The sequence below is a fragment of the Sciurus carolinensis genome, chromosome 10 (genome assembly GCF_902686445.1).
Source record: "Sciurus carolinensis chromosome 10, mSciCar1.2, whole genome shotgun sequence".
NCBI lineage: Eukaryota > Metazoa > Chordata > Mammalia > Rodentia > Sciuridae > Sciurus > Sciurus carolinensis.
The window spans coordinates 26531436-26557581 of NC_062222.1; the positions used below are offsets into that span (position 1 = coordinate 26531436).

General features: G+C 42.6%; 1 protein-coding gene and 1 long non-coding RNA gene across 9 annotated transcripts in view; one reads left to right on the forward strand and one right to left on the reverse strand.

Moving 5' to 3' along the window:
• The window catches only part of Sh3d19 (SH3 domain containing 19), a 175524-nt gene that overhangs the window by 25066 nt on the left and 124312 nt on the right, over nucleotides 1-26146 (reverse strand). For 4 of the 8 annotated variants that reach the window (XM_047566142.1, XM_047566141.1, XM_047566140.1 and 1 more), the window contains 6 exons: nucleotides 22486-22528; nucleotides 20537-20675; nucleotides 20254-20407; nucleotides 18321-19298; nucleotides 7484-7591; nucleotides 2380-2492 (listed from right to left, as the gene is read on the reverse strand). In XM_047566142.1, the coding sequence (XP_047422098.1) occupies nucleotides 2380-2492; nucleotides 7484-7591; nucleotides 18321-19298; nucleotides 20254-20407; nucleotides 20537-20675; nucleotides 22486-22528 (1535 nt within the window). Of the gene's footprint in view, nucleotides 1-2379; nucleotides 2493-7483; nucleotides 7592-18320; nucleotides 19299-20253; nucleotides 20408-20536; nucleotides 20676-22485; nucleotides 22529-24235; nucleotides 24276-26146 lie in introns of all 8 variants that reach the window. The other 4 variants (XM_047566146.1, XM_047566144.1, XM_047566147.1 and 1 more) reach the window with 2 other exon arrangements.
• LOC124994361 (uncharacterized) lies at nucleotides 16277-18344 on the forward strand. The gene is made up of 3 exons (XR_007110479.1): nucleotides 16277-16411; nucleotides 17896-18029; nucleotides 18255-18344. It is a non-coding gene; the product is annotated as an uncharacterized LOC124994361 (long non-coding RNA).

The following is a 26146-nucleotide window of genomic DNA, read 5'->3' on the forward strand; positions in this document are numbered from 1 at the left end:
TTTCTCAACCACGGGCTCATGCCCAGGTTCTGCTGACAGTCTTTGGAAGATTATTGATTAGGGACTTTCTCCTCTTTTGTATTCCATGCATACTTCAAAGCCTCTCTACACCTGCTCTTTGGAAATTTTTCTCTAGTCTGACATCCCTGGATTTTGGCATTTGATGTGTCTGGATAAGCATTTTAGGTCCTGGCAAATTTGATTTTTCTGCTTGTATTGTGTCTGCAGAAATCTTTTTGTTCATCTGCATTAGAATCACACTTCAACTTCAAAATAATTCTCCAGTTTTTTTGTGGTATTTTAAAGAGACAGGTATGTCTCCTGAGACCACACTCTCAGGCTTGTGTGCTCTTGTGTGTGGGAATTACTAAGCAGCCTCTACAGATGTATTTTTCCTAAGAACTTAGGCTGCTTAAGTCCTGAATTCAAAATCAGCCTGTCTCCTCCTGCAGACCCTTGACACACGCTGCACTGTCGGCTGGCTCTCCTCCGGTACCTGTGGGCAGCTTCCTTGGGGGAGAGCCTGTGTGCAGACCAGCACACACAGAAGGTTCCAGGGGCCCTGACGCTCCTCAACCCGGAGTCCCTCACCACTGAGGTGAAGAAAGTGAGGTCTGGCAACTGCGGCCATCTTACCTGAGGTGGAAAGTTCCCTAGTATCCATGGCAGGAGAAACAGCAGAGGGTTTTGTCCTGTGCCATCAGAAGACACAGTTGGCAAAGACCATGCCTATCCTTCTGGGTCACTACACTGATGAAATATTCTTTCTGGAGACCCTCATATCCACACTTTTAGTCTTGGGCTTCTGGCCTAAAATTTGTTCAGTAATTTTAATTCTCAAACAAAAGGAATTTCTTAAGCATATATTTGACTTTCAGTCTCTAGAAGTCTGGACATGTGACTTCAGGCAAATCATTTAACTTGTGTCTGTTCCCTCATTTTTTCTTCTTTCATACTCAGTGTGTCTATGATGGTGTATATTTATGAAAGTACAGAATGCCCCACCTCCCTCCATCAACAGTGGAGAAGGGGATTTTCCTCATGTAATTATTGTGAGGTACAAACACAACTATGCATGTAGCGTCTCCCAGACGGTTTAGTTTATTCCAGCTTCCTTTTCCTGTTTTTCTAAAGTGTGGGAGTTGCTTGGAGACTACTCAACACCAAATATAATAATGCCTATTATTTCAATAGAGCTTTGTCACTCACAAAACCCATGTCATCATTGTGGAATGATACAGACACTACTCATCACCCCTCTCACTCCCCTTTTAACACTTTGAGAGCAGAAACCCATAACCTTCTCAGGTAGCTACTCTTCCTTGAAAAGGGGGGACATTCCCATTCAACAACAGAATGGTAGGGGCCCTCGTTTTTTCTTTTTTGTTTTTTGGTACCAGGGATTGAACCCAGGGGTACTTAACCACTGAGCCACATCCCCAGCCCTTTTTATTTTTTTAATTTTGACACAGGGTCTCCCCAAATTGTTTAGGGCCTCTCTAAGTTGCTAAGGTTGCCTTTGAACTTGCCATCCTCCTACCTTAGCCTCCTGAATCACTGGGATTACAGGTGTGTGCCACTCCTGGCTTGGCCCAGTTTTAATAAAAAACTGATCACTAGCACTTTAAAAATGCAAATGATCACTAAATTTTAATTCATTCTACAGAAAATGTCCTTTAACTTGGTATTGACTAATATCTCCTTCAAAGAAATTTCTCTTTCTAGATGATGAGATGGGTTTGCCTGTATGATAAGCACAGTGCAAACCTATTATAAAATTTGAACTGAAAACGTGGTTCAAAGAGTTTAAGAATAGATTTCTCATGAAACAAGGCTTAAAGATCATCTATCGTGTGGAAAAATTTTAAAATACATGAGGAACCATATTGAGATTGAAATAAAAAATATATATACATCATCCTAACATGTGAACAGTAAAGTACTGTTTTCCTAATTTAAAACACAAATTACTCTTTAATTTCACATTTTAAAAGTCTTAGGGTAATTATCTCAACATTATGTCGCCAGTTGGGTATTTCAAATAAAAGCTGACAATCTGGCTAAATCCACTTCCACAAATAGTAAAGGTTTTCCAAGATTTTAAATCACCTCCTCCTTATTAGCATCATTTAAAAGACAATGTCATTACATTGGTCCAATACAGATTATTTTATAATGAAGTACAATGAATTAACTTAATCCCTCTGTAGGGAATTCTAAAATATTGAACATCACATGTGTGATTTAGCAACTGGTTTCTAATAAAGGTAATTTTTCAATACGACCAGTAGTAAAATAATTTAGACATTAGATGAATATTTAAAATTAGTGCACAGCTCTGTCTTCAACATCTACACAACACAATCTACAGCCACTTACCAAGTTTCTAGTTCTGTCAACGTCACTGGGTTTTCCAGGTACTGTGCTGTAAGTGTTTCCAATAGGTTTTTCAGCAGGGAGTGGAGGTGGGCTTTGCGGATCCTCATGTAAACCTGGAAAAAATAGTAATTTATCAGTAATGCCTAGTCTGGATTCCAAAGAATGAAATGATTATAGGTTGATTCCTTAGAAAAATGGCTAGCACAAAAGAGCCACACGAAGGATGGACAGAAATTGATGTGTTGGTCGACACCAGTTAGTTTTATTATATATTTTATAGAGAGTGAAAAGAATGCTAAATAATTGCAACAGCAGCTAGCATTTGTTGAGAAGCTTCTATGTGCCTGGCCTTAACTCAAGGCAACTTTTATTTGAATATATGTCTTCAGCCAACTTCTACGTCCTAGATTTTTCTAGTCTACTAGCTAGTAGCCACATGTGAGTATTTAATGTACATGAAATAAAATGAAAATTTCATTCCTCAGTTGGCACTAGTCAAAAAAAGATGGTGACTTCCCTCCTTCCCTCTTTTATCGTACTGGGGATCAATCTTAAGGCTCATACATGCTCAGCAAGCACTCTATCACTGAGCTGTTATCCCCAGGTCTGTTTCTATTTTGAGATAGGGTCTTGCTAAGTTGCCCAGGTTGGACTCAAACTTGCAACCCTCCTACCTCGGCCTCCCAGGTAGCACCACCATCCCCCAGCACACTTTGTTCAAAGACTCAACAGTCATGGGTGGCTGAGGGTTACTTACTAGAGAGCACAGATATGGAACATTTCCAACTCTGCAGGAAGATCTACTAGATGGTGTTGTGCTAGGTAATAGGTAATATGCTACCTATTTTACAGATGAAGAAACTGAAGAAAAAAAATACATAAGCTATCCACATCTTAATGTTAGTGTTTTGTTTTTGGTTTTGCTTTTGAGCCCTAAAGTCTGTCTCATTCTAATAAGACATGCTGTTTAAGAGGTGGCATGTCCAACCTACTCCCATCCACAAGTAAATAAATGTTTTCTAATTCGTTAGCTCTAGATTAATGAGCACAGTTAGCCTCAATTAAACAAACAATACCTTTATATTCCAAACCACAGCCTTATCTCAGTAACAGTGTACTCCCAACTTGTTTTGAAAGAAATAAGACGACCAGATTTAATTTAATGACAGTTAATTAAAATCCGGGTGCAAAAATACCTGAGGAGCGGATGACCATGACACACTGAAGGAAGCCAAGGCCACCTTTTACAGTGTTTGGTTTGGGCCCTGAAAGAAGATGGGGATTCTCATTTTTTTCAAATGCTTGCTACTTCCATTTCACTGGAAAAAACCTATGTAACAAGAGGATGATTTGTCAGGTTCCTGTTTTATCCACAGACAGGAAAACATTCTCCAAGGGAGGAAAATACCCAGGCCAGCTGCTAGAGAAACAATGATTTAGAGACAGGCAAGTGTTTGGACTGAGAGGCAGAGCCGCCTGGGAATTAAGACACACGCAGGCACAGCTAACTCAGTCACCATCTACTCTGTCCCCCAGGCTAGGCAAGCGTCCTGCCACTGGGCTAAGCCCCCAGCCCTGAAGGCAGTCCCCATTTTGAAGATGTTCCCCTAACGGGACTTTCCCTATTCTTAAAAGGAAAGCAAACTGCATTAACATATGACACTATTGTAAGAAATATTTAAGAGTACAAAGTGGAAACAGGGAAGTAGTGAGGAGGGGGCTTCTGGGCAGGCAGGGCCACCACAGGGTGTCTGGCGAGGGCACACACGGGCTGTGAAAGCAGAATCCCGCTTTTACGGTGCAGGCCCGTGAAGATATCACCAAGAAAAGAAGTGGCATCTGAGCAGAGACCTGAAGGAATGCGAAGTGGGGAGCCATGTAGATATCTGGGAAAAGAATGTTCTAGTGAGAAGAAACAGGTCCCAAGGGGTTAGAGCTCATGGGCTCAAAGACTATCAGGGATTTCTGCACCACAGTGTTCCTTTCTTCCTGGTCCATTCCAACTTCTCCAGACACCAAAAGTCTTGTTCTTGTTTTTTGGCAGCAAATACACATTGCTTAATAACTAATAATAGATTTGGGGGAACTGGTTTTTGTTAGATACATATATATGTATTCATTCATTTTTCAGTCCCAAGGATTAAACCCATGGTGCTCTATCACTGTGTTACATCCGCAGTCTTTTCAAAAGTTTTTTAAATTTTAAGACAGTGTCTCACTAAGTTGCCAAGGATGGCCTCAAAATTGCAAACCTCCTGCCTCAGCCTCCCAAGTAGCTAGGAGTTCAATTCCTGGTACCTGCCCTGCACCCCCGCCCCCCCCCCCCCCAAAAAAAAAAAAAAAGGAAAAGAAACCCTCTTGGCACGTCAGTTCCCTCACATTTAGCACATGTGATGCATTCAACTCTCTCACAGTTCCTGGAGTCCCTCGGGGGATCAAAGTTTCTCCCCTGGTACACCCAGTTTACAGGTGTGCAGAAAAGGTCGCCACAGCAGGCCTGGAACTTAGCCTGCTTTCAAGCTTGGTTCTTGGTTGGCATCTGGGAATTCAGACTTTGGGACAGTTCCCACCAACCCCAGCACTGAGAAAACACAAGAGTATGTTTTATGTGGAACATGTGCTTTTCTTCTGGGAATCTGGAATTTTAGTACCTGCCAAGATTTCTGGGGTGCCGGTATACCCAGCCCCCACTCACGACCCTGGGCAGTAAGCCCCTGCTGAACCTCTCTGGGTGACAACATTTCACGTGTGTTGTCACAGCTCCTTGTGGGGAGGGTTAACTTGTCCTGTGTGATGTCACTAACAAGAGACTCGGACACTTGTGCCAGGTTTCCTCCACATCTCACCCCATTTACCTTTTCCCTTTGTTGATTTTGCCTCATATATTCCCCTTCTCCTCCCTAGTACCAGGGAGAGAACCCAGGGCTTTGCACATGGTCTCACTGAGTTGCTTAGGGCCTTACTAAGTTGCTGAGGCTGGCTTTGAACTCTCAATCCTCCTGCCTCAGCCTCCCAAGCTGCTGTGATTACAGGTGTGTGCCACCGTGCCCAGCTGCCTCACACACTTCTGCTGTAATAAATCACAGCCATGAATATGACTATGTTATGTCCTGTTAGTCTTCCTGTCTAATCTTCAAACCTGGCGTCTTAAAAGACAGAACAGAACAGGAGAATAAATTTAAGTATAAAAGTTGTATTGCTTAAGACCCATGTGGGATTCCGGCAATATTTACTATCATTATATTTTACTATGACTGTTAAAATCCAGAGTGCATTTAATAAGGTAACAGCAAACAGGCAAACAACCCAATGAGCTATCATTTGACTGATTTTCTGGGCTATATGACACTGTCAGAAGAAATGTACCACCTGTTCTTTAATTCACACTACAATATAACTCCCTAAGAAGTGAGAAACCACCAGAATTTGAAACCCTTGACTTTTTTCTCCTCCTCACTGTTCATAGCAACTCAGTTCAATCTTCTAGCTACTTGGCTGAGAGCCATCGGTGAGTGGCAAACCCATCAAAAGACTAAAACCAATATGATTCTTCTGCGTAGTGCTTCAAAGAAAAAATGAAGGGCATGCCAGCGACAGTCCTGGGGTGGTGGTACAGGTTGAAGACCCGGACACCTGCTCTGCTGTGAGGGGGAACGGAGTGGGAAGACTCCTGTCAGACCAAGACCAGCATGCATCTGGGCCCTGCGAAAGCAGGGAGGGCAAAACCAAGTCAGAGGGCCATGGGAAAAGCACGTGATCACTCTCAGCAATGCCAGGAACTGCTCTGGAACCTACCACGTGTGTGTACGTACGTATGTATACACACACACACACACACACACACACACACACATTCTCTCTTCTACCCATACTTAAAAAATAATCTCTGGAGCCTAAAATAAATAGTTTTGGCCCTTTGGCTTTTCCATTACAATAAACAGCAAATTTCTTCCCTGCCCTCACCCCGCAACCCATAGTGCTGGGGATCAAACCCAGGGGCCTGGGTATACTAGGTAAGCACACTACCACTGAGTTATGTCCCCAGCCCTGAATATCACATTTTTGTTTTGTTTTGTTTTTTGGTACTGAGCACTCAACCCAGGGTGCTTAGCCACTGAGCCATATCCCCTGCTGTTTTTTATATTTTATTTAGAGAGAGGGTCTTACTAAGTTGCTTAGGCTGGCTTTGAACTTGGGATCCTCCTGCCTCAGCCTCCTGAGCTGCTGGGATTACAGCCATGCACCATTGCACACAGCTCACATTTCCTTTGGAAGTGCTTGTTACAGCTCATACAGAATTTCATCTACCGCACCACTTAAAAATCAAGTAAGAAATTATCTGAAAATGCATAGTTACAGTAATTTACAAAGTATTTTTACTTGCAAGTGAGCCATCATAAGAAAAAAGGAGTTTCCATACACTGTCATACCCTTTTTTTTTTTTTTTTTTTTGCGGTGCTGGGGACTGAACCCAGGGCCTTGTGCTTGCGAGGCGAGCACTGTACCAACTGAGTTATCTCCCAGCCCTGTCATACGCTTTTTTTAAAAAAAATATTTTCAGTTGTAGATGGACGCAGAAATATTTATTTATTTATTTTATGTGATGCTGAGTATACAAACCAATGCCTCATACCTGTGAGGCAAGCGCTCCACCACTGAGCTATAATCTCAGTCCTATTATATGCTTTTAAAAGTTTTGGTTACAACTTTTCACACAATTCACACATAGGCATATTAAGATGATGCTGATTGGAAAAATATACCCCTGATGGACACATACAATTTCATTTGCTATTAGTTTCAATTACTTTCCTACCAGCCTCTACCAGAGCCACCAACATGGGATACTACAATTGTTCTGAGACTCACAGTCTCCCTCCATTCTCTCTGTGTAAACACAACCTTACATAAAAATGAAATTCAAATGTACTGAGCTAATTCTGCAAAGAATTGAGAGAAAACACCTTGCATTTGAATGTCCATGACTGTGAATAATAAATGGCAGGTTACCAATAATTTCAAAAACAGACTTTGATAAATTGGAATATATATTCTCCCAGGCACTTGGAAATGCAAATAAATATGAAGGCAGAGACGTGCTTACATTTTCCTGGTTTGGATGGAATTCGAATCACAGTGGGCTTCCTGGCCGTTGCTGGTTGAAGTGTTCTTTCTTTTGTTGGTTCAGTTTTTGTGGGGAGCTGAAAGGGATCTAATGGAAAACATAGTTTATTTTGCATGTTTTAGTTAACACGAACTCAAACAAAAAACCTCATTCATAATTTACGAGTCATATTTTTCATGCCCCAGGGAAAACTATTCATGGATAAACAAAATCTCAGTTTACAGAGACAAAAACAAAGTTGGAGCTCATAAAAGGAAATAATTTAGTACTCTGTAAATAATTCATAGGGCTTTTCTCCCTCTGTGATGAGAGAGGTCCAGGACAATCCTGAATTATGTAAAGGAAGCTTTCAGGGAAGTGTAATCATTTCATAAGTGTCTACCTGAAAATGAGGGGCAAGTGACATGAGACCATCTTTCCAAATCGTAAACCCTCCCAGTTCCCCCAGGAAGGAAGAGTTCCCTCCCACCTCCCCGTGCACACGCTGACAGTTACCCCAAGGACCACCAACAGCCCTCACCCTCCGCACCTGCCCAGCAAGGGGAAGGGGCTCAACAGCCTTGGATTTAGAGTTCAGTAAGTTCTACACTCCAGAGACATGAACATGAAAAATATTTTATTCCAGAAATAAAATAAGACATTTCCTTTCAAATATGTAATTTGGGGGCAAGGACATATGACTCAGCATTTCTTTATCTTTACTGATTTATTTTAAATGGATAGTATGTGCCCAGGGAAAGTATTTAAAACAAAAGCATAACTGTACAACTTCTTCTTTTTGTTTAAAAAAAAAAAACGGAAGGTAAGGGGCTTTTTTTCTTTCTAAGAATGTAACCTTTTTAAAAAAAGTTTCTTTGTTTTTATGCAGTGCTGAGGATCGAACCCAGTGCCTCACCTGTGCTAGGCAAGAGCTCTGCCACTGAGCCACAACCCTAGCCCTAGATGTTTTTCTTAATGTAAATATTCTTTTCAGTGGTTTGGGAAAACGACTGTATTTTTTTTTTAAAGATAGGAAATGTGAAAATAAATAAGATGAGCAAAAATAAAATAAGATTCTCTATAGTGGGTGCTCTTACAGATGTCGGATCTCCGGAGGCTGATGGCCCTTATTCCACCAGAGACAGAACCAGCGCACGCTGGAACTCTGCACTGCTCTCCGGATCCTGTCTACAGGGAGGTGCTCTCTCTCCCATGAATGCACTCCACGCTCCTGTGGTGAGCAGACTCATCACATTCTACCTGTGATGGATGACCTGCAGCTCATAAGCCTTCTGCTGACCAGCTCACTGTAGGGCTGACCTAAGAATAAGCCCTTTGCAACATAGTACTTCCCCTTCCCTGCCACCGGGCTCTCAGGCAACCACAGCTTTATGTACCCTGCCAAAGGCGTCACTTACTAGCTACTCGCTTACCTTTTTTTTTTTTCCCCAGGGGAGGGCTACTGGGGATTCTAACCACTGAGCCATATCACCACACTTATTATTTTTTATTTTGAGACAGAGTCTTGCTAAGTTGTTTAAGGCCTCCTGAAGTTGCTGAGGCTGGCCTGGAACTTGCGATCATCCTGCCTCAGCCTCCGTAGTCACTGGATTACACGTTACTCAACACTCACATGTGTTGGCTTATCTGGTCTCTTAGTATCAGTGTGAGATGGGGAGATAGGATGGTAAAGTACAACCCTATTTTAAGTTTTATCTGCCACTTAGGTTAGGTCTCCAGATGGTATGTTAGCTAAGATAATTATTATCAGGCTACTGTGAAAAAGAATTAGATGACCACTTTATGAGAACCAGTTCAAGGGCTGGGAGTATAACTCGGTGGCTGAGCATCTGCCTAGCATTTGTGAGTCCCTGGGTTCAATTCCCAGCACCACTAAATGAATGAATGAATGAATGAATGAATGAATGAAAGAAGAAAAGAAAGAAAGAAAATTCAAGGTAGCAAAAAAAGTCATCAAACTAAAAATAAAAGACTATATTATAGGAAAATTTTCTTCCACTGTGACCTATGTCCCCATGAAACAAAGCTCTTGCTTTTTAGGTTTAGCCACATTCTTTGAGTTAATTTCTTATTTCGTGATCACATTATTTTTTTACTTCAAAGTAAGGTTTGCTGTAAAAAATGGAAAACATTAAGAAATATATGGCAGAGAAAAATCTCTTGCAATATCATCTCTGTAATAATAATAGTCATTATCTAAAATTTGATATGTCTGGCCATAGATTTTTCTGTAAATATTATCTCTATTACTATGTAGATATTTTAAAAACAGGATCATTTTATATCAATTTCTTTGTAATTTGCTTTTGCACTTTTGTTCATTCCTGGGTGCCTGCGATACATCAAATGCTTTTCAAAAGCTGGGAATGTACCGGAAACCAAGCCACCACGGAGCTCCTGTTCCAGCAGGGAGATGGAGATGGAGACAGCTAACAAGAGGTGTAACAGGTAAACAATTTGTGTGGAAGGTGAGAAGTACTGTTGAAAAAGGAAAACGCAGAGGGACCTTGGGTACGGACAGAAGGGAAGCAGGTTACAGCATGAAATGGGTGGGGCAGGGAGAGGTGTTAAGGTTTGGATTTAACATGTTGCCCAAAAGCCTTGTGTCAGAGGCTTGGCCTCCAGTCTGTGGTGCTGGTGGAGGTGGTGGAACCTTTGGGAGCTGGGGCCTAGTTGGAGGAGGTAGGTCACTGTGGGTGTGCCCTTGAAGAGTACACCCTGCTTCCAGTGTCTCTCCCTCCCTCCCTCCTTCCCTGCTGACATAAGGTGAGCAGCTCTGCTCCACCCTGTGCTCCCGCCATGATGTTCTGCCTCACCACAGGCCCAGGAACAATGGAGCCAGCTGACCATGGACTGAAACCTCTGAAACCGTGAGCCAAAGAAATCTTCTCTCTTACAAGTTGATTTTCTCAGGTTTTCTGTCACTGTGACAGAAAGTTAACTAATAGGAGGAAAGGGCTCCATTAATGAAATTGTTTGTCCATTTTTCCAACAGGTTAAGCTATTCTAATAGTTCTTCCAACTTGAATAATATACACTTGGAAATAGCAGTGCCAATGGATAAAAAGGAGCTGGTTCGTTCATATTAAAGCCTAATGTTGTATATATTACCAAGTCGGAATTTTGAGTGGGTCATCTGTTGTAAATACTATTAGCTAAAATGAAAGAATCTGAAGAATCTATTTAATCTTGGCATACATTTTATTCGAACATAGAAACATAGTATCTTTCCTTCTGTATTCTTCCTTTCTGCTTATTTCTTAGTGCCACCATCCCTGCTCTGCCTCTCTGGCCTGTTGGAACCCACCACCCTCATGGAGCCACCAGCCCCCCACCCCACCTCCGTCAGGGACTGACCTTGCCCTCAAACTCTTCCCACCCCTCCCAAAAAATCTTGCTCATTACATCCCATTCTTTCAGGGCTCTGTTTTCTATAGAGGAAAATAAAAAAATCAAAAGTTCAAGCAAAAGATTAAGACTGGTGTCTGTTTGTGCAGTTCTACCTTTTAAGTGGCACTTGTGCGTTCATGGTTGCTTCGGATGACCTGTTGGTTATTAGCACAGCTTTTAGTTAATGTTTTCTGGGTGGGAGTGGAGAGGGAAGAAAATCTTGAGCATGGAATAACTTAAATTTTTTCCTAAATCAAATTAAATTCCGGGCCAGTGTGCCACCTACACGCTCAGATTCTAGGAGTGAGCGGGAAGGGAAAGGAGGGAAAAGACCAATTGGCATCCCCTGAGGAGCTGGGTAAAGGGGCACCCAAAAGGCGCTTCCTGATGTAGGGCTGGCCTCAGGGAATCCTGCCCCGAACCCTGCACTGTGGGGGACTCAGCTGTCCTGTGAAAGGCTCCAGTCACTTTCTGTTTTAAATTGAAATAGCATTAGATACAAAATATTCAAAGTGGCCGAGCTACCTACTCTCTCTTTGGGTCTTTTATTTTTAATACTGTTAGCTGCTTTTTCATAACTGGCCCCTCAGATCACGTACATTCTGCTATACACGTCTCTGTGAAAAAACCTCCTTTCTCCACACGGCGAGGCCAGGAAGCCTTGGCCTCCAGCTCTGCAGGCTGTTTGGCAACAGCCGGCTGCTGGATGATGTGCCCCAGCTGTGCTCACTGCGTCAGAGACTCAGAGACTCTGGGCTCGGCATCCGCCTCTGTCTGCATGTTGTCCAGGCTACGATCCGCTGGGTCCATTCGTGGAGGGCAGATCAGTCAGGAGGACAAACAGTCTCACTTCACTGAGGGGAGCCAGAGGCCTGTTTCCCATCTTGATGATGGTGGGCAGCTCTCCACAGTTTGCAGATCACTTGTTTTTGTGTAGTGCTGGGGATTGAACCTGGGTCCTGGACCACAGAGCTATAATACCAGCCCCTGAAACTCCCCTTTTTCAATCTTTTCATGAGAGGGGTGTTTTTTTTTCCCCATAGAAATGATAAGTGGGCCACCTACAAAGCACAGACGGCACTTTGTGTCTGGGAACTCCAGGCAAAGCCAGGTAGGAACCTGGAGCACGGACATTTGTTAAATTGATTAAAGTTCCTAACCTTTTAACAGCAAGCAATTTTTATATTTGAAGTATTGTCCTAAAATACAGCTGAGCTTCAAAGATTCCAATGGTCATAGAAACAACTGTTGCAGCCAGTAAAACTCAGGCACCTAATGCTATGGCCTTGGAAGTGGAACTTGAGTTGGGACCTAATTTGTCATACAGATTAGTTAACATGTTGGTGTGGTGAATAAGTCTGATGAAGCTTCCATAGGAGTATTGGAAAGCAGTTTTACCAGGCCACAAATTTGACAGAATTTCAACCTCTATGTCTGGGTTATGATCAACCTGTTTGGACTTAGCAAAAGATTCTTGCTGTTCACAATTTAAAATGTGCTTATTTTGGAAATTCACTCTTCAGAAATAAAAAGTACTTAGTAGGAGTCAAAATGTACTTACTACAGCATGTCTTTTATTTATGTATTTATTTATTTTGGCAGTGCCAAAAACAAAACACAAGAAAAACCCAAAATTAAAAATGAAGGAGCTGGGCGTGGTTGTGCATGCCTGTAATCCCAGTGGCTTGGGAAGCTGAGGCAGGAGGATTGAGAGTTCAAAGCCAGCCTCAGCAACTTAGCGAGACCCTGTCTCTAAATAAAATATATATATTTAAAAAAAAAATGGCTGGGGATGTGGTTCAGTGGTTAAGCAACCCTGGGTTCAATCCCCCGTACTCCCCAACCCCCTGAAAAAAAATAAAAGAAACAACTTGAATGTTTGCCAACAGAGCAATCATTGAATTACAAAATATTCTCACATGAGGATACATTAGGAAGGCATAGGGAAACAATGAGTTAGAAATTGGCCTAACAGTAGGTAAAGCCCACCTCTGCAGGCAGAGAGCAGCATGCTGAGTAACAGGTGTGCTGTGATGAAATTTTTTTGGTTAAAAAGTAGGAAAAAGGTCCGTGAATGTGAAATGTTTGTTGGTGTGGTGTGCCCAAAGACAGAAGGCTATATGCTTTGCTCACACTGGACAGGAGGGAGAAAAAGATTTTTAACAAAAATCTCTGGATTGTCTTTTACAACAAACATATTTTGTTTTTATAACTGAATTTTTTAAAATTCTTTTTTGATCACAGGAAAAAATTTATAAGATTAAGCTCAACACCTTTGCTGAACCAACAACAACAACAAAAACAAAACATTTAAATTTCCTATTCCTCTAGTTGTTTTTTCAAGGCAATAATGGCCATCAATTTTTCCATAAAGTAACTAGGAAAATAATAACTCTTTTTTTTGGGGGGGGGTGCTGGGGGCATAGTTCAGTGGTAGAGTGCACATAAAGTAGTCTGGGTTTAATACCCAGCACACACACACACACACACACCTTCTTTTTTAGATTCTATTTAAAAGGAGATAATGCAGATATTTCTCATTTATCTAATTTAGACATACTTAGTTCCTAAGAATTAGTTTCTATTTGTTACCTTGACTCTTCAGAAAACTCAGTTTTTGGAAGGACCTCACTCATGCTAGGCAAGGACATCTACCGCTGAGCTACCCCCAAGTCCACGACTGTATTATTTTTGTAATTTCTACTCATATCAAAGATCAGCAGGGGAAGCAGTTCTTTTCCTGCAGTAAAGAAGACAAGAGGAAACTCTCATAAGCTTCTCTCAGCCTAATTACGCTTATGTTCAGCTATTTAAAAAAAGATAAGCTATTTTTTAAAGATGAGCATGTGCCCATGGGCTGCAACTTAAACGGAATCAAAAGGTTTTCAGGAAACACCAGGCCCCCATCCTCTCCTGCCTAATTCCCCCCAAAAGACCTCTGTCATATCAACTTCTACTAGACCCTTCCAAATACACTGTACATGAGTTTGTTTGTTTTTTTACTTTCTGGCAAGTGCTCTACCACTGAGCTACATCCCCAGACATTCTTTTTAATTATTTTTTAAAAATTTGAGATTAGGTTTCTCTAAGTTACCTAGATTGACCTCCATTTCTGACCCTCCTGCCTTGGCCTCCGGAGCAGCTGAGATAGAGTAGGCATGTGCCACAGTGTCACCCTTGCACAAGACTTTTAAAACAAACAGTAGCTAAAATACCAGGACACTATTTTGTTCCTTGTATTTTTCACCTAGTGACAACCTGGAGTTTGGCCCACGCTAGGAGATAACAGGTCTGCCTGCTTTTTAATACTTATTTAAAAAAATTTTTTTTTAGTTGTGGATAGACCTTTATTTATTAATATGCAGTGCTGAGGATGAACCCAGTGTCTCACACATGCTAGGCAAGAGCTCTACCACTGAGCCACAACCCCATCCACGGCCTGCTTTTTAATTATCACACAATACTCCATTGTATGGATATACCATAATTTATTTAAGCAGTCCACTAAAGCTTATTTCCAATATTGTGTGCTTGAAACAATCTGGAGCCCAAGATGGCCTTCAAAGCACTGGAAGTTGTATCTCGAATTATCCACATGTGAACTAATGGGCAATTTTCAAGGGAAATGAAAGATTTACAGGTCATATCAGATGCTCAAAGATCAATGACCTAAAAGGGGGGTCAAGAAGCTTGCTGCTGTAATTCTACGTCAGACCACTCTTGCTTCTACAGAAATGATGCAGAGCATTAAAAGAGGAAATTCCTACACATATCCAAGGAGCTCAGTGTCATGTTTCCCTACCTTTATTTGCAGTGTTCTCTGTCCTCCTTTCAGTCTCTCACACAACATCCCTTACTCTACATCTGCTGCCAAATAAGCAGGCCTCTTTACACCTCTCTCTCTCTGAGGGTCCTTCATTACCAGGTTGAGAAAACCACTGATGATTTTCCGCCCATTACCGGTCTCTAATACTGTTCTTGCCTTCGTAATTAGTTCCACCATCCCTGACTTGCTTTTCTGTCATTTCTTTCCCTTGTGTTCTGTTAATAGCAGAATTTGGCTGCTAAACCATTATTCTGGTCTATGCAATGGGGCTGACAGCAGAAGCATTCTGGGTTTTTCTTTGACAACTGGGTATGATTTGTAAAGGTGTGAAGTGGAATTGCTAATACTTCTGAGCTCCACGACATTAACCTGGAAGGCATTCTACCCAAGAAATGAATCTAATATGAAATTGCCTGTTTTATGAGTTTTCCTTTAATAATTTTTCTAATCTTTACAATGTTTTCATAGCTTCAGTATTTTCTGATCTCTATTTCCTGAGATTAATATGGCAACTTCATTTTTATGAACACTATTTTATTAGATTTTCTTTTTGAGGGAAGACAAAGAGAAAGAGACGCATTTGTGAGTTTCCTTGCTCTGGTGTTCCTCTCCCGGGCCTGGCTGATGCCTGCATGATTAGGCAAGGTTTCACAAAGAGACCATCAACCCTTTTTACAATGACCATGCTATTGAAATACCATCAAAAAGCCACAAAGCCCCCTATCAATCCCAGCCCATGGGACTTGAAAAGCCTTTGCAGGAGAGCAAGCAGGGAAGTACAAGAGCCAGTGAGCACTCTGGAAAAATCCCTCGAAAGTAGGGGTGGGCCAGAGTACAGAGGGTGACAGGTTGAGTGGACTCAATTCAGGAGGCCACTGCAGCCTGGGCGACTTTGAGAAACCCTATCTCAAAATATTAAAAAATAAAAGAGAGCCAGGCGCGGTAGCACATGCCTGTAATCCCAGAGGTTTGGGAGGCTGAGGCAGGAGGATGGAGAGTTCAAAGTCAGCCTCAGCAAAGGCAAGGCCCTAAGCAACTCAGTGAGACCCTGTCTCTAAATATAATACAAAATAGGGCTAGGGGTGTGGCTCGGTGGTCGAGTGCCCCTGAATCCAATCCACAATACTTGCCCCCCCAAAAAAAATTACAAAGAGAAGGGTTGGGAGGTAGTTCATGCTCAGAGCACTTGCCTGGCCTGTGCATGAAGGCAGAATGGGGAGAGACAGCAGACGTGGGAACTATTCAGAAGGGTAAGCCAGCAGGTGACAGTAACGAACTGGATGGGAAGGCAGAGAGGTAACAGAAATAAACACTACTGGATGCCCACTTGCCACATTTCAGACACTGTGACAGGGCTTTCCTGCAAACCCACACTCAATCCCTGCGGACACTGCATGAGGAGCAACAGTATCCAGCCTTATGAATGAAGAACCCGAGGTGCTGCGGGATTAAATAAATTGCCCAAGGTCACGTGGCAATCGTGGCTGAGCCTGGCAGTCACCAAATCCAAACAAGAGCCATTGTGTGACACAGTGAGAAGACTCCAGGAGCATCTCTCGGTTTCTAGGGAAAGGCTGCATGTGTGGTGGGTCACAAAGTGAGGAGCCCAATACAGGAGGAGGAGGTTAGACAGAAGATGAAGGACCCAGTTTAGTCTAACTTCATAGTCAAGAGCCATGGTTAAAGGTGGGGTAAGTAAATTACACATTTTGCTAAAAGACTGCCCTAATAATTAAATGTTGTGTAATGAAGGGGCAGAAATTGAGAAACAAAAGGCTATGAGGCACGATACTGTACTCATGTCGAATATACTGTTGACCTTCCCTTTCAAATATGACTGTAATTATCTGCTTGATAATACAGAATAAATTCTCAGCACTTAGCAACCAAGCTGCCATTCCCATAGCTTCTAGCAGTCTCTAAAAAAGGTATTCTTTCTTTTGTCCTGTTTCCATGCCTTAATAACTTCCTGCTGTTGAGTTTATCCATCTCCTCCCTTCTCTGAAGCTTGTTAACATCAAAAAGATTTAAGGAAGAAAATGATATTAACAAAGACTTGAAAAGGTTTTTGTTGTTGTTACTGGTTTTGGGTACCAGGGATTGAACCCAGGGATGCTTAACCACTGAGCCACATCCCCAGCCCTTTCTTATATTTTCATTTAGAGACAGGATCTCACTGAGTTACTTAGGGTCTCACTAAGTTGCTTTGAACTCGTGATCCTCTTGCCTCAGCTCCAGAGCCGCTGGGATTACAGGTGTGTGTACCACTGTGCCTGGCAAAAAGTTTTAAAAGTGTTGCTTGGCTTAAGGAATCATGAAGATGTTGGGCAGTCAACACGATATCCTAAAAAATAGACTAAACTTAGAATAAAAAGACTAAGTTTGAATCTTGGCTTGGAAAATTGTTAGCTTTATGGCATTAAGCAAGTATCCATTGATCTGTCTCAGCCTTGTTTCCTTTGTCTGCAAACCAACAAACGAATTGATTTCTCACAGAGGGCTGTTGTATGAAATCAAAGAATTTGTGAGTTGTAGGCATTAAATAAAATATATCTGAGTATGTAGCAGAGTGTTAGGGACACGGAAGGAGCTCAGTGTATTCTGTTTTTCTTTCTACCCTCTGTGGACAGAAGGTATGTCCTCTTATGCCATAGCCAGTTACAATGTTCTGTGCATGATAAATATTTAATAAATACGTGCTTGCTATCATTAAAACTTTGTGCCATACAGAATTTGGTTTTGAAATCATAGAGTTTGTACCATCCTAAAGCAGGTTAAACATTTATCAGATGACAGTTAAACTTCTGAAAATATTATTACGTTTCTGTTCATACATTCTACCCAAATAAGTAAAGAGGAGCAAAAGGCATCTTATCAATGCCAAGCAGATCGCCTTGTCATTTGACAAATCAAAGACAAGCTTTACCATCACACCCACCCTCTGAACAGTGTGTGGAAAGAAAACCATGCTCTCCGCCTCCTGGGAAATTTAATTGTCCCGATCTTGGCAGCAAACTTAGAACTGTTGTATTTTATTTACACAAATTTGCATTCCCAAGGGAGGGTGTTCTAAGAAGAGGACAGAAAAAAATCTTTTTGCAACATGTGCCGGGTCCTCCTTACTCCTTGCTCGCTTCCCCAACCCCACCCACTGCCTCCTCTCTGGCACTCCCAGCCGGCTCCCTGGGGCCCCGGATGATGTCCCCTCTACGAGAAGCTCCCACTGCACCCACCCAGTGCAGACCTCCAACCTGCCAGCCTGCAGGAGCCGTTTACAGTGAAGCCTGAACTTCCACCTGCCAGAGTAAGGTAGGCCAGCCGCACGCTGTTAGTCCCTAGCCCAGCGGGCTTCCCTCTGGTCCGCGTAGTAATAATTGAGGTGTCCCGTCTCCCTCTTTGCTGTCTCCCTCTTCCCTTCCCTCTCTGCCTCCAGTCCTTACCTCACTCTATGTTTCTTCACTTCTCTGTTCACCCCACTACTACACAATCATTTGCACACCTCACTCAATAACTTCTGTATTGCAACAAAAGCAGCAAGTGATGTTGAAGGTGTCCCCCTGACGGACTGAGGTTTCCTTCAGGCTTTGGAGTCTTACTCACCTAGAACCACCTCTGAGCCGATGGATTCTTCAGCCAGGCTCCCAGGTGAGGCGGGCAACACATCGTCATCAAAGCTGATGAGGTCAATGTCCCCCAGGGACTTGCTCTGCAGAGCTGGAACTGGGGGGCTGGCCGCGGGCCCCTCTCCCAGTGACCTGAATGCTTTGGCTTGTGAGGCCACCGAGAGTCGGGGAGGGGCAGGGGCTGGCTTCGGTGGGGCTGAGGAGCAGGCGGGGTTTTCCGAGGAGATCGATTTCTTGGGCAGCAAGGGCCGCGGGGCGGGAGTTGGGACTTTCTTCCCGGCATCTGGATTATCGGCCAGGGGCCCTCCTCCCGGAATCTCATGATTAACACTTCGTATAAGGCCAGGAGTTGGTTTCTTTGGCAATTCAGGTTTGGTTACTGGCACACTTCCCGGTTCTTGTGACGAGAACGGGGACCCTTCCCTGGAGGTCGCCTTGAGTCTGCTTTCGGTCCAGGAGTCCCATTCTCCAGAAGCTCGGTTAGCAGCTGGCTTGGGGGCCACGGACGGTTTCCCTGAGGAAACTGCAGGCTTCGGGGGCAGCGTGCGGGGGGTAATCTCTGGTTTCTTGGGCAGGCCCGAGCTTTCCGCGCTGGTCTGCCCCTCAAATGCTTTGATTCTGGAAACGATGCTAGTTTGGCTCTGTTCTGTGCTCATCGTGTGCATCCGCGCCTGGCTCTCTAGGTCGCCGGTACCGTCCAGCAGGCGCTGGGGCGGGCCTGGGGACGGCCCCTCTTCCGGGGCTGCTGGGCTGATTTTCTGTTGAGTTTTAGCTACTGGTCTGAGGTTGCTTTTTGATCTTGGTTTTGGCACTGGGCATCTTGTAGCAGTGGGGTTTTCCGGACAACTCGGTTCTTCAGAAACATCAAAGACTATTAAAGGGGCTACGTTTGTTGGGAGATCGCAGGGTGAGGTCGCTGGGGAAGGCTGAAGAGGCTTGAGAGGCGCCGGTAGTGCTGGCAAGACCAAGAAGGAGGGGCAATGTTACAATTTAAAAGGAAAAAGAAAATGACAGGGGACAGATTTTGAAAATATACTTATGGACTATCAAGAGTGGTTTCCTTCATGAGCAAAGTGACTGCAAAATCAGTGGGGAGATGTTTATATTCAAATTCCTGCAGGAGGGCTCTTCAGCTTACATTTGTTCATATAAAAATGCTCATTATATAATATTTTAAAACACTATTAAATTCCTGTTTTTTTTTGTTTTTTGTTTTTTTTTTTTTTCCTTTGGCACCAGGGATTGAACCAGGGACACTTAACCACTGAGCCACATCCCCAGTGTATTTTATTTAGAGACAGTGTCCACTGAGTTGCTTAGAGCCTCACTAAGTTGCTGAGGCTGACTTTGAACTTGCCATCCTCCTGCCTCAGTCTCCCAAGTTGTTGGGATTATAGGCATATGCCACTGTATCCGGCAAATTCATGATTCTTATTAGACATATCCATGAACCATTTCCCTCTGGTTGTCACAATTCCAACATCTTTAATGCTTTACTTCTCCTCAGCAACTTACTCTTCCCTCTATCACCCTAATAAAATACTTTGTAAAAGCCTGATGGAAAAATGACCCTTGGCATCCTATGAGCTTTAAGTTGCTAAATATAAAATCTTTTCAATGGGATAGATAAGTGGAGGGCATCCACAGTAATGCACACCATGAGTCACAGAGATGATGTTTTTGTGACATGAAGTTGTGTAAGCCCAAGAGACTGGGGCTGCGGCTCTTAAGAATGATCTATTATAATAATCACTGCACCCAAATAGAGAAAGCACACAGTGATCACAATCACCGAGAAGCAGAGTTCAATAAATTATGCACAAATTGCAAATTATTTTAAAGGCTGGAAGCCTACTGATTACTCCCCTAGAAGTAGGTCAGAAGTAGAGAAGACAAATCACTTGCATTACTTTGAGGCAGATCGTTGTCTATGTCTTCTGAAAAGTCAGTCTGAGTTGCAGAAGTGATAGTGTGCCTTGGAGTGGCAGCAGCATTATTATTATTTGTAGTGTTAACTTGAACTTGGTTGATTTCTTTTATGACTTGTTCATAGGAGGGCGGGAGCTACAAAATAAAGAAGGGAAATTTTAGATATCTGTGGGCGAGAGCCGAGGTGTTGACAGTTGTACTGTTTAGATCTTTGAATTTTATTTGAAAAATAAAATGTGAAGAGGTAATGGGATGTTTATTTACCTCAGCAGGAACCAGCTCATTCGGCCTCCACGGGCTGGTGGCAGGAGTCGGAGGAAATCCCAGTCCTGGAGGTGGGGCTCCTGGAAACCACGAGGCTGGCCTCAGAGGCTCAGCCGCCACGATGGTGATCTCTGGGCGCCTGGAGGGCAGAGGTCTCAGTGAGGTTCCACAGGCTGGTAATAAGCTATTATTGTTTATTTGTAATCATTCACAACTGTAACCCCCAAAAGTGGTTTAAGAACTGGCCTGGACTATCTCTAATAGCACAACCAGACAAGCTTCAAGGGAGAAAATGGTAGTCATCCTCCGATTGTGGCCTCTAAAAGTTAAGAGATGACGCTGTAGTGCTGCCTTGGCTGATAAGGACAAGAACCAACTAACTATAAGGACCATACAGCCTCTTCACTCCAGGGCTCCGCTGCTGTGCAGAGTCTATGGAGCATGGAAGAAAAACACCCTGGTCAATGATACTGTTTGGTTTCTGATGCTGTAAACCACAAGCTCTGAAATGAAACTTACCATATAAAAAGAACACCCTGGTCTTCCTCACTCCCTCTGAATCCCAGTTCCTAGCTCTAAGTGGCTTGGGTTTACACATGCACTTCTGGACCTTGAGATGTGTCTGTGTTGCTAGTCAGCGCTCTATTATGACTTTGGTGATTAATCTGTAATACTGCGGAGGTGTGGTGACTCAGGCATAGAGTCTCCTTTTCTTAATCTGATTCCACATTTTCATGTTGGAATTTTATCTTCAATCTGATTTCCTAACAAATTCCTACTGTGTGACCCTGGGAAAATCAATCCATCTTTCTGAGCCTCAGTTTTCTCAGGGATGATGATACCTGTTCTGCCTTTCTGTGGCACTCTATGGAAAATAAAAATAAAAGCACTGCTGTTATCAAAACTAGGAGATGAACATTCTCATGCTAGCTGGTGAAGGAGTAGAGCCTTATCACTAATTAAAGTTCAGTGCATTCCTGAGAACTTCTGCTTATAGTTTTTATCTGCCTAAATAGTAAGAGTTCCTAGGAGTCAATGCTAAGCACTCTGTGTACACGGATCCTTAGGACAACCTGAGGTGGAGGTGTGATCAGCACCACTTTAAAGATGGGGGGGTGAGGCACTAAGGAGGGTAAGCAGCTGGGCAATGGTCCATGGTGGGATTTGAACTTGGTTCTGCCTGACTCTGAAGTCCTGGCTCTTCATTATTCTACACTATACTATAAGAAATTTGAAAGCAAGGATCAAGACTTACAAAACTGTCCATTTATTCTCCTGTTCACCCTCCCGTCTGTCTAGCCATTCTTCCATTTATCTAGCTACTCTCTCCCTATTTTCCCTCCCTTTCCAACCACTCACCCACCATTTATCCATCCAGCTACTTATCCTAGCCTGTCTACCTCTTTTCTTTCCTTTTTTTCCCCTTTGAAACCAAGATGGAACTCAGGGGCACTTTAACACTGACCTACATTCCCAGTCAAGTTCCCAAGGCTGGTCTCAAACTGTGATCCCCCACCTCAGCCTCCCAAGTCACTGAGATCCCAGGCATGTGCTGTCACACGAGGCCTCTTTTCCTCTATCCATCTATCAATTTTCTATCCTGTCAACCATTCATTTATCTGGGCAATGTTAATGAAGTACCTATGAGATCCAAAGCATTTCTCTGAGGCACTTACAACAATGCTTTACATGTAGCAGTTGTTTAATAAACATTTTTAAATTGAGTTCAGCAAATAATTACAGTTGAAAGAAATTTTCAGGCCTGTATCACTTCTTCTCTCAAGCAAAAGCATCACTCAAACTTACAGATTAATTCAGGAGATGAACTGATGAGGCAGAACATAGGAATGCCTTACTTGTGAAAGAAATATTTAATTTGCCAACTGATGACCCATGCTTATTTCCATTATTAGCAGAATATATGCCCTCTATCATAAATAGAATCATACCTCCTATCTCGATGAACTTCACTCTGAATAGAAGTCCGAGAAGCTACAGAAGAAAGAATAAACTGGTATAGTAAAAACTAGTATAGTCAATAAAGATTTAAATTTTTAGAGTGCACAATTGGAAACAGTTTATACTGGACATCATATAGAATGTCTGAATTTTAATATCTCTAAGTAGAAGAGTAAATCAGGAGAAAATCTTTTTATATAGCATAAGGTAATTACAATTATGTATTTGAATGATATAAGAAAATGGAGATTTCAAAAACTCCCCAAAGCACATTCTGTGGTTCTGAAAATAATTTGAAGAATGCACAGAGAAAAGAAGATAGCTATTAAATATAAACTGCATGTAGGAGAATTAAGATGATGACATGAAATAATAATGGAAAGAAATTTAAAAAAAAAATCTATTCTAATTTGTATGACTATACTTTTGTTACAATTGTTTATACTCCATGGTGAAGAGTGTGGCCGTGGTCAGGTTTTCATCTATTTTCTTAACCAGAATTTTATAATAAAGAGTAATAACTTAAGAGATAAAAATAAAGGCTGGGGTTGTGGCTCAGTGGTGGAGTGCTTGCCTAGCATGGGTGAGGCACTGGGTTCGATCCTCAGCACCACAGAAAAAATAAAATTGAAGTTCATCAACAACTAAAAAAAAAAAAAGAGAGAGAATAATAAATGAAAAAGGTGTTCAAATCATTATAAACATATTTATAATGCTTATTTTTGTATCTGAAACATTGACTTCCTCCTCAAGTCTCAAAGTCAAAAGGTTTAATGGTTAAAAGCTTTTTTCCAAGCTTTATTTTACAAAGCAAATGAGAATTAATCTTAAAAATGTCACATGTGGGGTGAATTATGTACTAGAGACTATTATCTCTGTTTTCTTTTCTTTTATTCTTTCTTTTTTTTTTTTTTTTCTTTCTTGTTTTTGTACCAAGGATTGAACCCAGGGGTGCTTAACCACTGAGCCACATCCCCAGCCCTTTCTTTACATTTTACTTAGAGACAGGGTCTCACTGAGTTGCTTAGGGCCTCGCTTAAATTCCTGAGGTTAGCTTTGAACTCGGGGATCCTCCTGCCTCAGCTTCTGGAGCCTCTGGGATTACAGGTGTATGCCACTGTGCCTGGTTATTATCTCTATTTTCAAGGAACACATTCCTAAGATTCTTCTGTGAAAAAAAAAAAAATCAAGTACTACACTAAGGATTTGTGCACAAGGGGAATTGGGTTAGGCATAAACTACTTCAGCTGGCTGCTTTCAGTCTCCATGACTACTTTCTCAATGCTTCTGATTTGAAAAGATTAAAGCATGGATTTTTTTCCCCCTTATTAATTTGCTCCTCTCTGAACAAGGAGGTTGCCGAAGCTGTGTGGTGGGTAGTGGTGGGAAGGAAATTTCAGCTGGGGTTGGTGCTGGGACAGCGGAACTGACACTGGGGTTGGCAAAGCAAACCTCTAACATCTGAGACCCAAACCCTCAGATCTTCATTGGAAGGTCCCTGGTATTCTTGTCATCGACAGGTCTGACTGTGACATTGTTATCAAGAGCAAAACTGTGGTGAGGTTCACTTTGTCGACTGGAATAAAAGGGGACAGATAGGGTGGAGCTGCCACGCAGCATCTGATTGGCGAAAGTTTCATTGAGTCCAGGCCCAGAGTGCTACAGTCCCATCCACCACCGCTGAAGCGCGACCAACAGACAAAGCGCGTAAAAGGCTGCATGTTATTGTCACAAACATACCTCTTCCACGGGGCATTGTGCTGTGTACTATTCATGAGTACTAAGGGAGAAAAAGAAGGGGTTACAGGAGAGGAAAGGGAGGGAACAAGGGTGAGCCCAATTGCCTATGCTCTAAAGGGCTTCTTCCACGACACGTCCCCCTGCTCTGCACAATGAGTCGGAGAAGAAAAGCTGATGACCGTAGTTTCAGAGGGTAAAGAAATATGGCCCTGCAAAGATGTGTCTGTAGAGACCATTCTTGGAACCGCACTCAAAATGTGTCTGTAGGGCTGGGGAGATAGCTCAGTTGGTAGAGTGCCTGCCTCGCAAGCACAAGGCCCTGGGTTCAATCCCCAGCACCACACACACACACACACACACACACACACACACACAAAGTGTCTAGATTTTCAACGAGGATATTAAAAAAAAAAAAAAAAAAAGCCAACCAAAAAACCCCACCAAGTTTAAAAACCATTTTGCAAAATCAATTTGCTCCTTCAATAGGGACTGATTTTAAAGTATGAATAAAACTTAAAAGGTTTTTTTTTTTTTTGTAGTCGATTTACATTCTTTCACATCAGTGGCTTTTAGCTGGATTCCACCCCTTCACACCAGAGGTCATTGGTAACAGGTTCCCAACCCCTGGCAGCAGAGGGGCCCAGACGGAGGAGAGGGGCTTCACAGTCTCCTGCTGATGGCTGCTTCCCCTCCCCTTGTCTGATCCCCCTACCCCACAGACACATACTCATCTTCAATAAAATCTCTCTTTTCCCTCCTGATCTTTATAAAACATCTGTCACTCTGTCAGGGTTGAACAGGTTTAATAGCTTGAAACACTCAGGTTTTCATGAAGATTTCCATGTGGTGTCTCCACTCTTCCTGCTAATTCCTCCACTATCCACTTATAGGTGTCATCCTCATTTCCCCAGATCAGGCAGATTCAAAGTAGCTGTCACCAGGAGAACTGCATGTGCCATCAACAGACAGAGCAGACTGATTCGGAGACCTTCCTAGTTCAAATGGTTAAATTCTATACGCAAAGCATATGAGGCTACCTGTGTAAGAGTTGAGATGCAGCTTTCTAATATTAGCACCAATACAGAATCCTCTCAAGTTCCAGTGGGATCATGAACGTGATCTTGAAAGACCCTCAGGGATCAGCCTCCTCAAACCACAGAGCTGGAGCCCGAGGCATGAGAGGGTTGAGGGAACACCCCCAGGGCCAAGGCTGGAGCAGCTGGCTGTGTAGAGCCGGGCGAGCTGGATGCCAGTCCTGATTCTACACTGATTCAAAATTCAACATCAAGTGATCAGAAGAAATAAACACACAGAAGGACTGCTGATTACAAACATCCTCGCTAGACGTGTAAATAGTCATGAGGTGATTTTTCTTATTAAACAGTAATTACAATAGCATTAAAGGTGTAAATGATGATGATGATGATGTGCTCCTTTCCTTATTCAATGGTAATTACAATGGCAGATGTTTTTATTTTTTCCGGATTCAGAATCTACTGAACAGTACATGATGAATAAATGTTTACTAAATGGAAAAAAAAAATCTGTGCTATAGAACCACCTTATTAGTGAAAGTCACAAAAAAAATCACTGGGGGGCTGCGGTTGTAGCTCAGTGGCAGAGTGCTTGCCTTGCGTGTGCGAGGCACTGGGTTGGATCCCCTGCACCACATAAAAATAAATAAATATATTAAAAAAAAAAAAAAGCTCACTGGCTCCATTTGTGTGGGGCTGGGTAGCACAGCTGCCTGGGACTCAGGAAGAAGAATATCCATGGAGGGGAAGGAAAGCCTGATGGCCCTGAAGTCCAAGTGTTTGATCACATCCGAGCTTCACTTCATGAAGCTGGTTTCTCAGGACTCAGTTCTCCCATCTGTAAAATGGGATTCACACCTGCCACACAGAGTGTTAG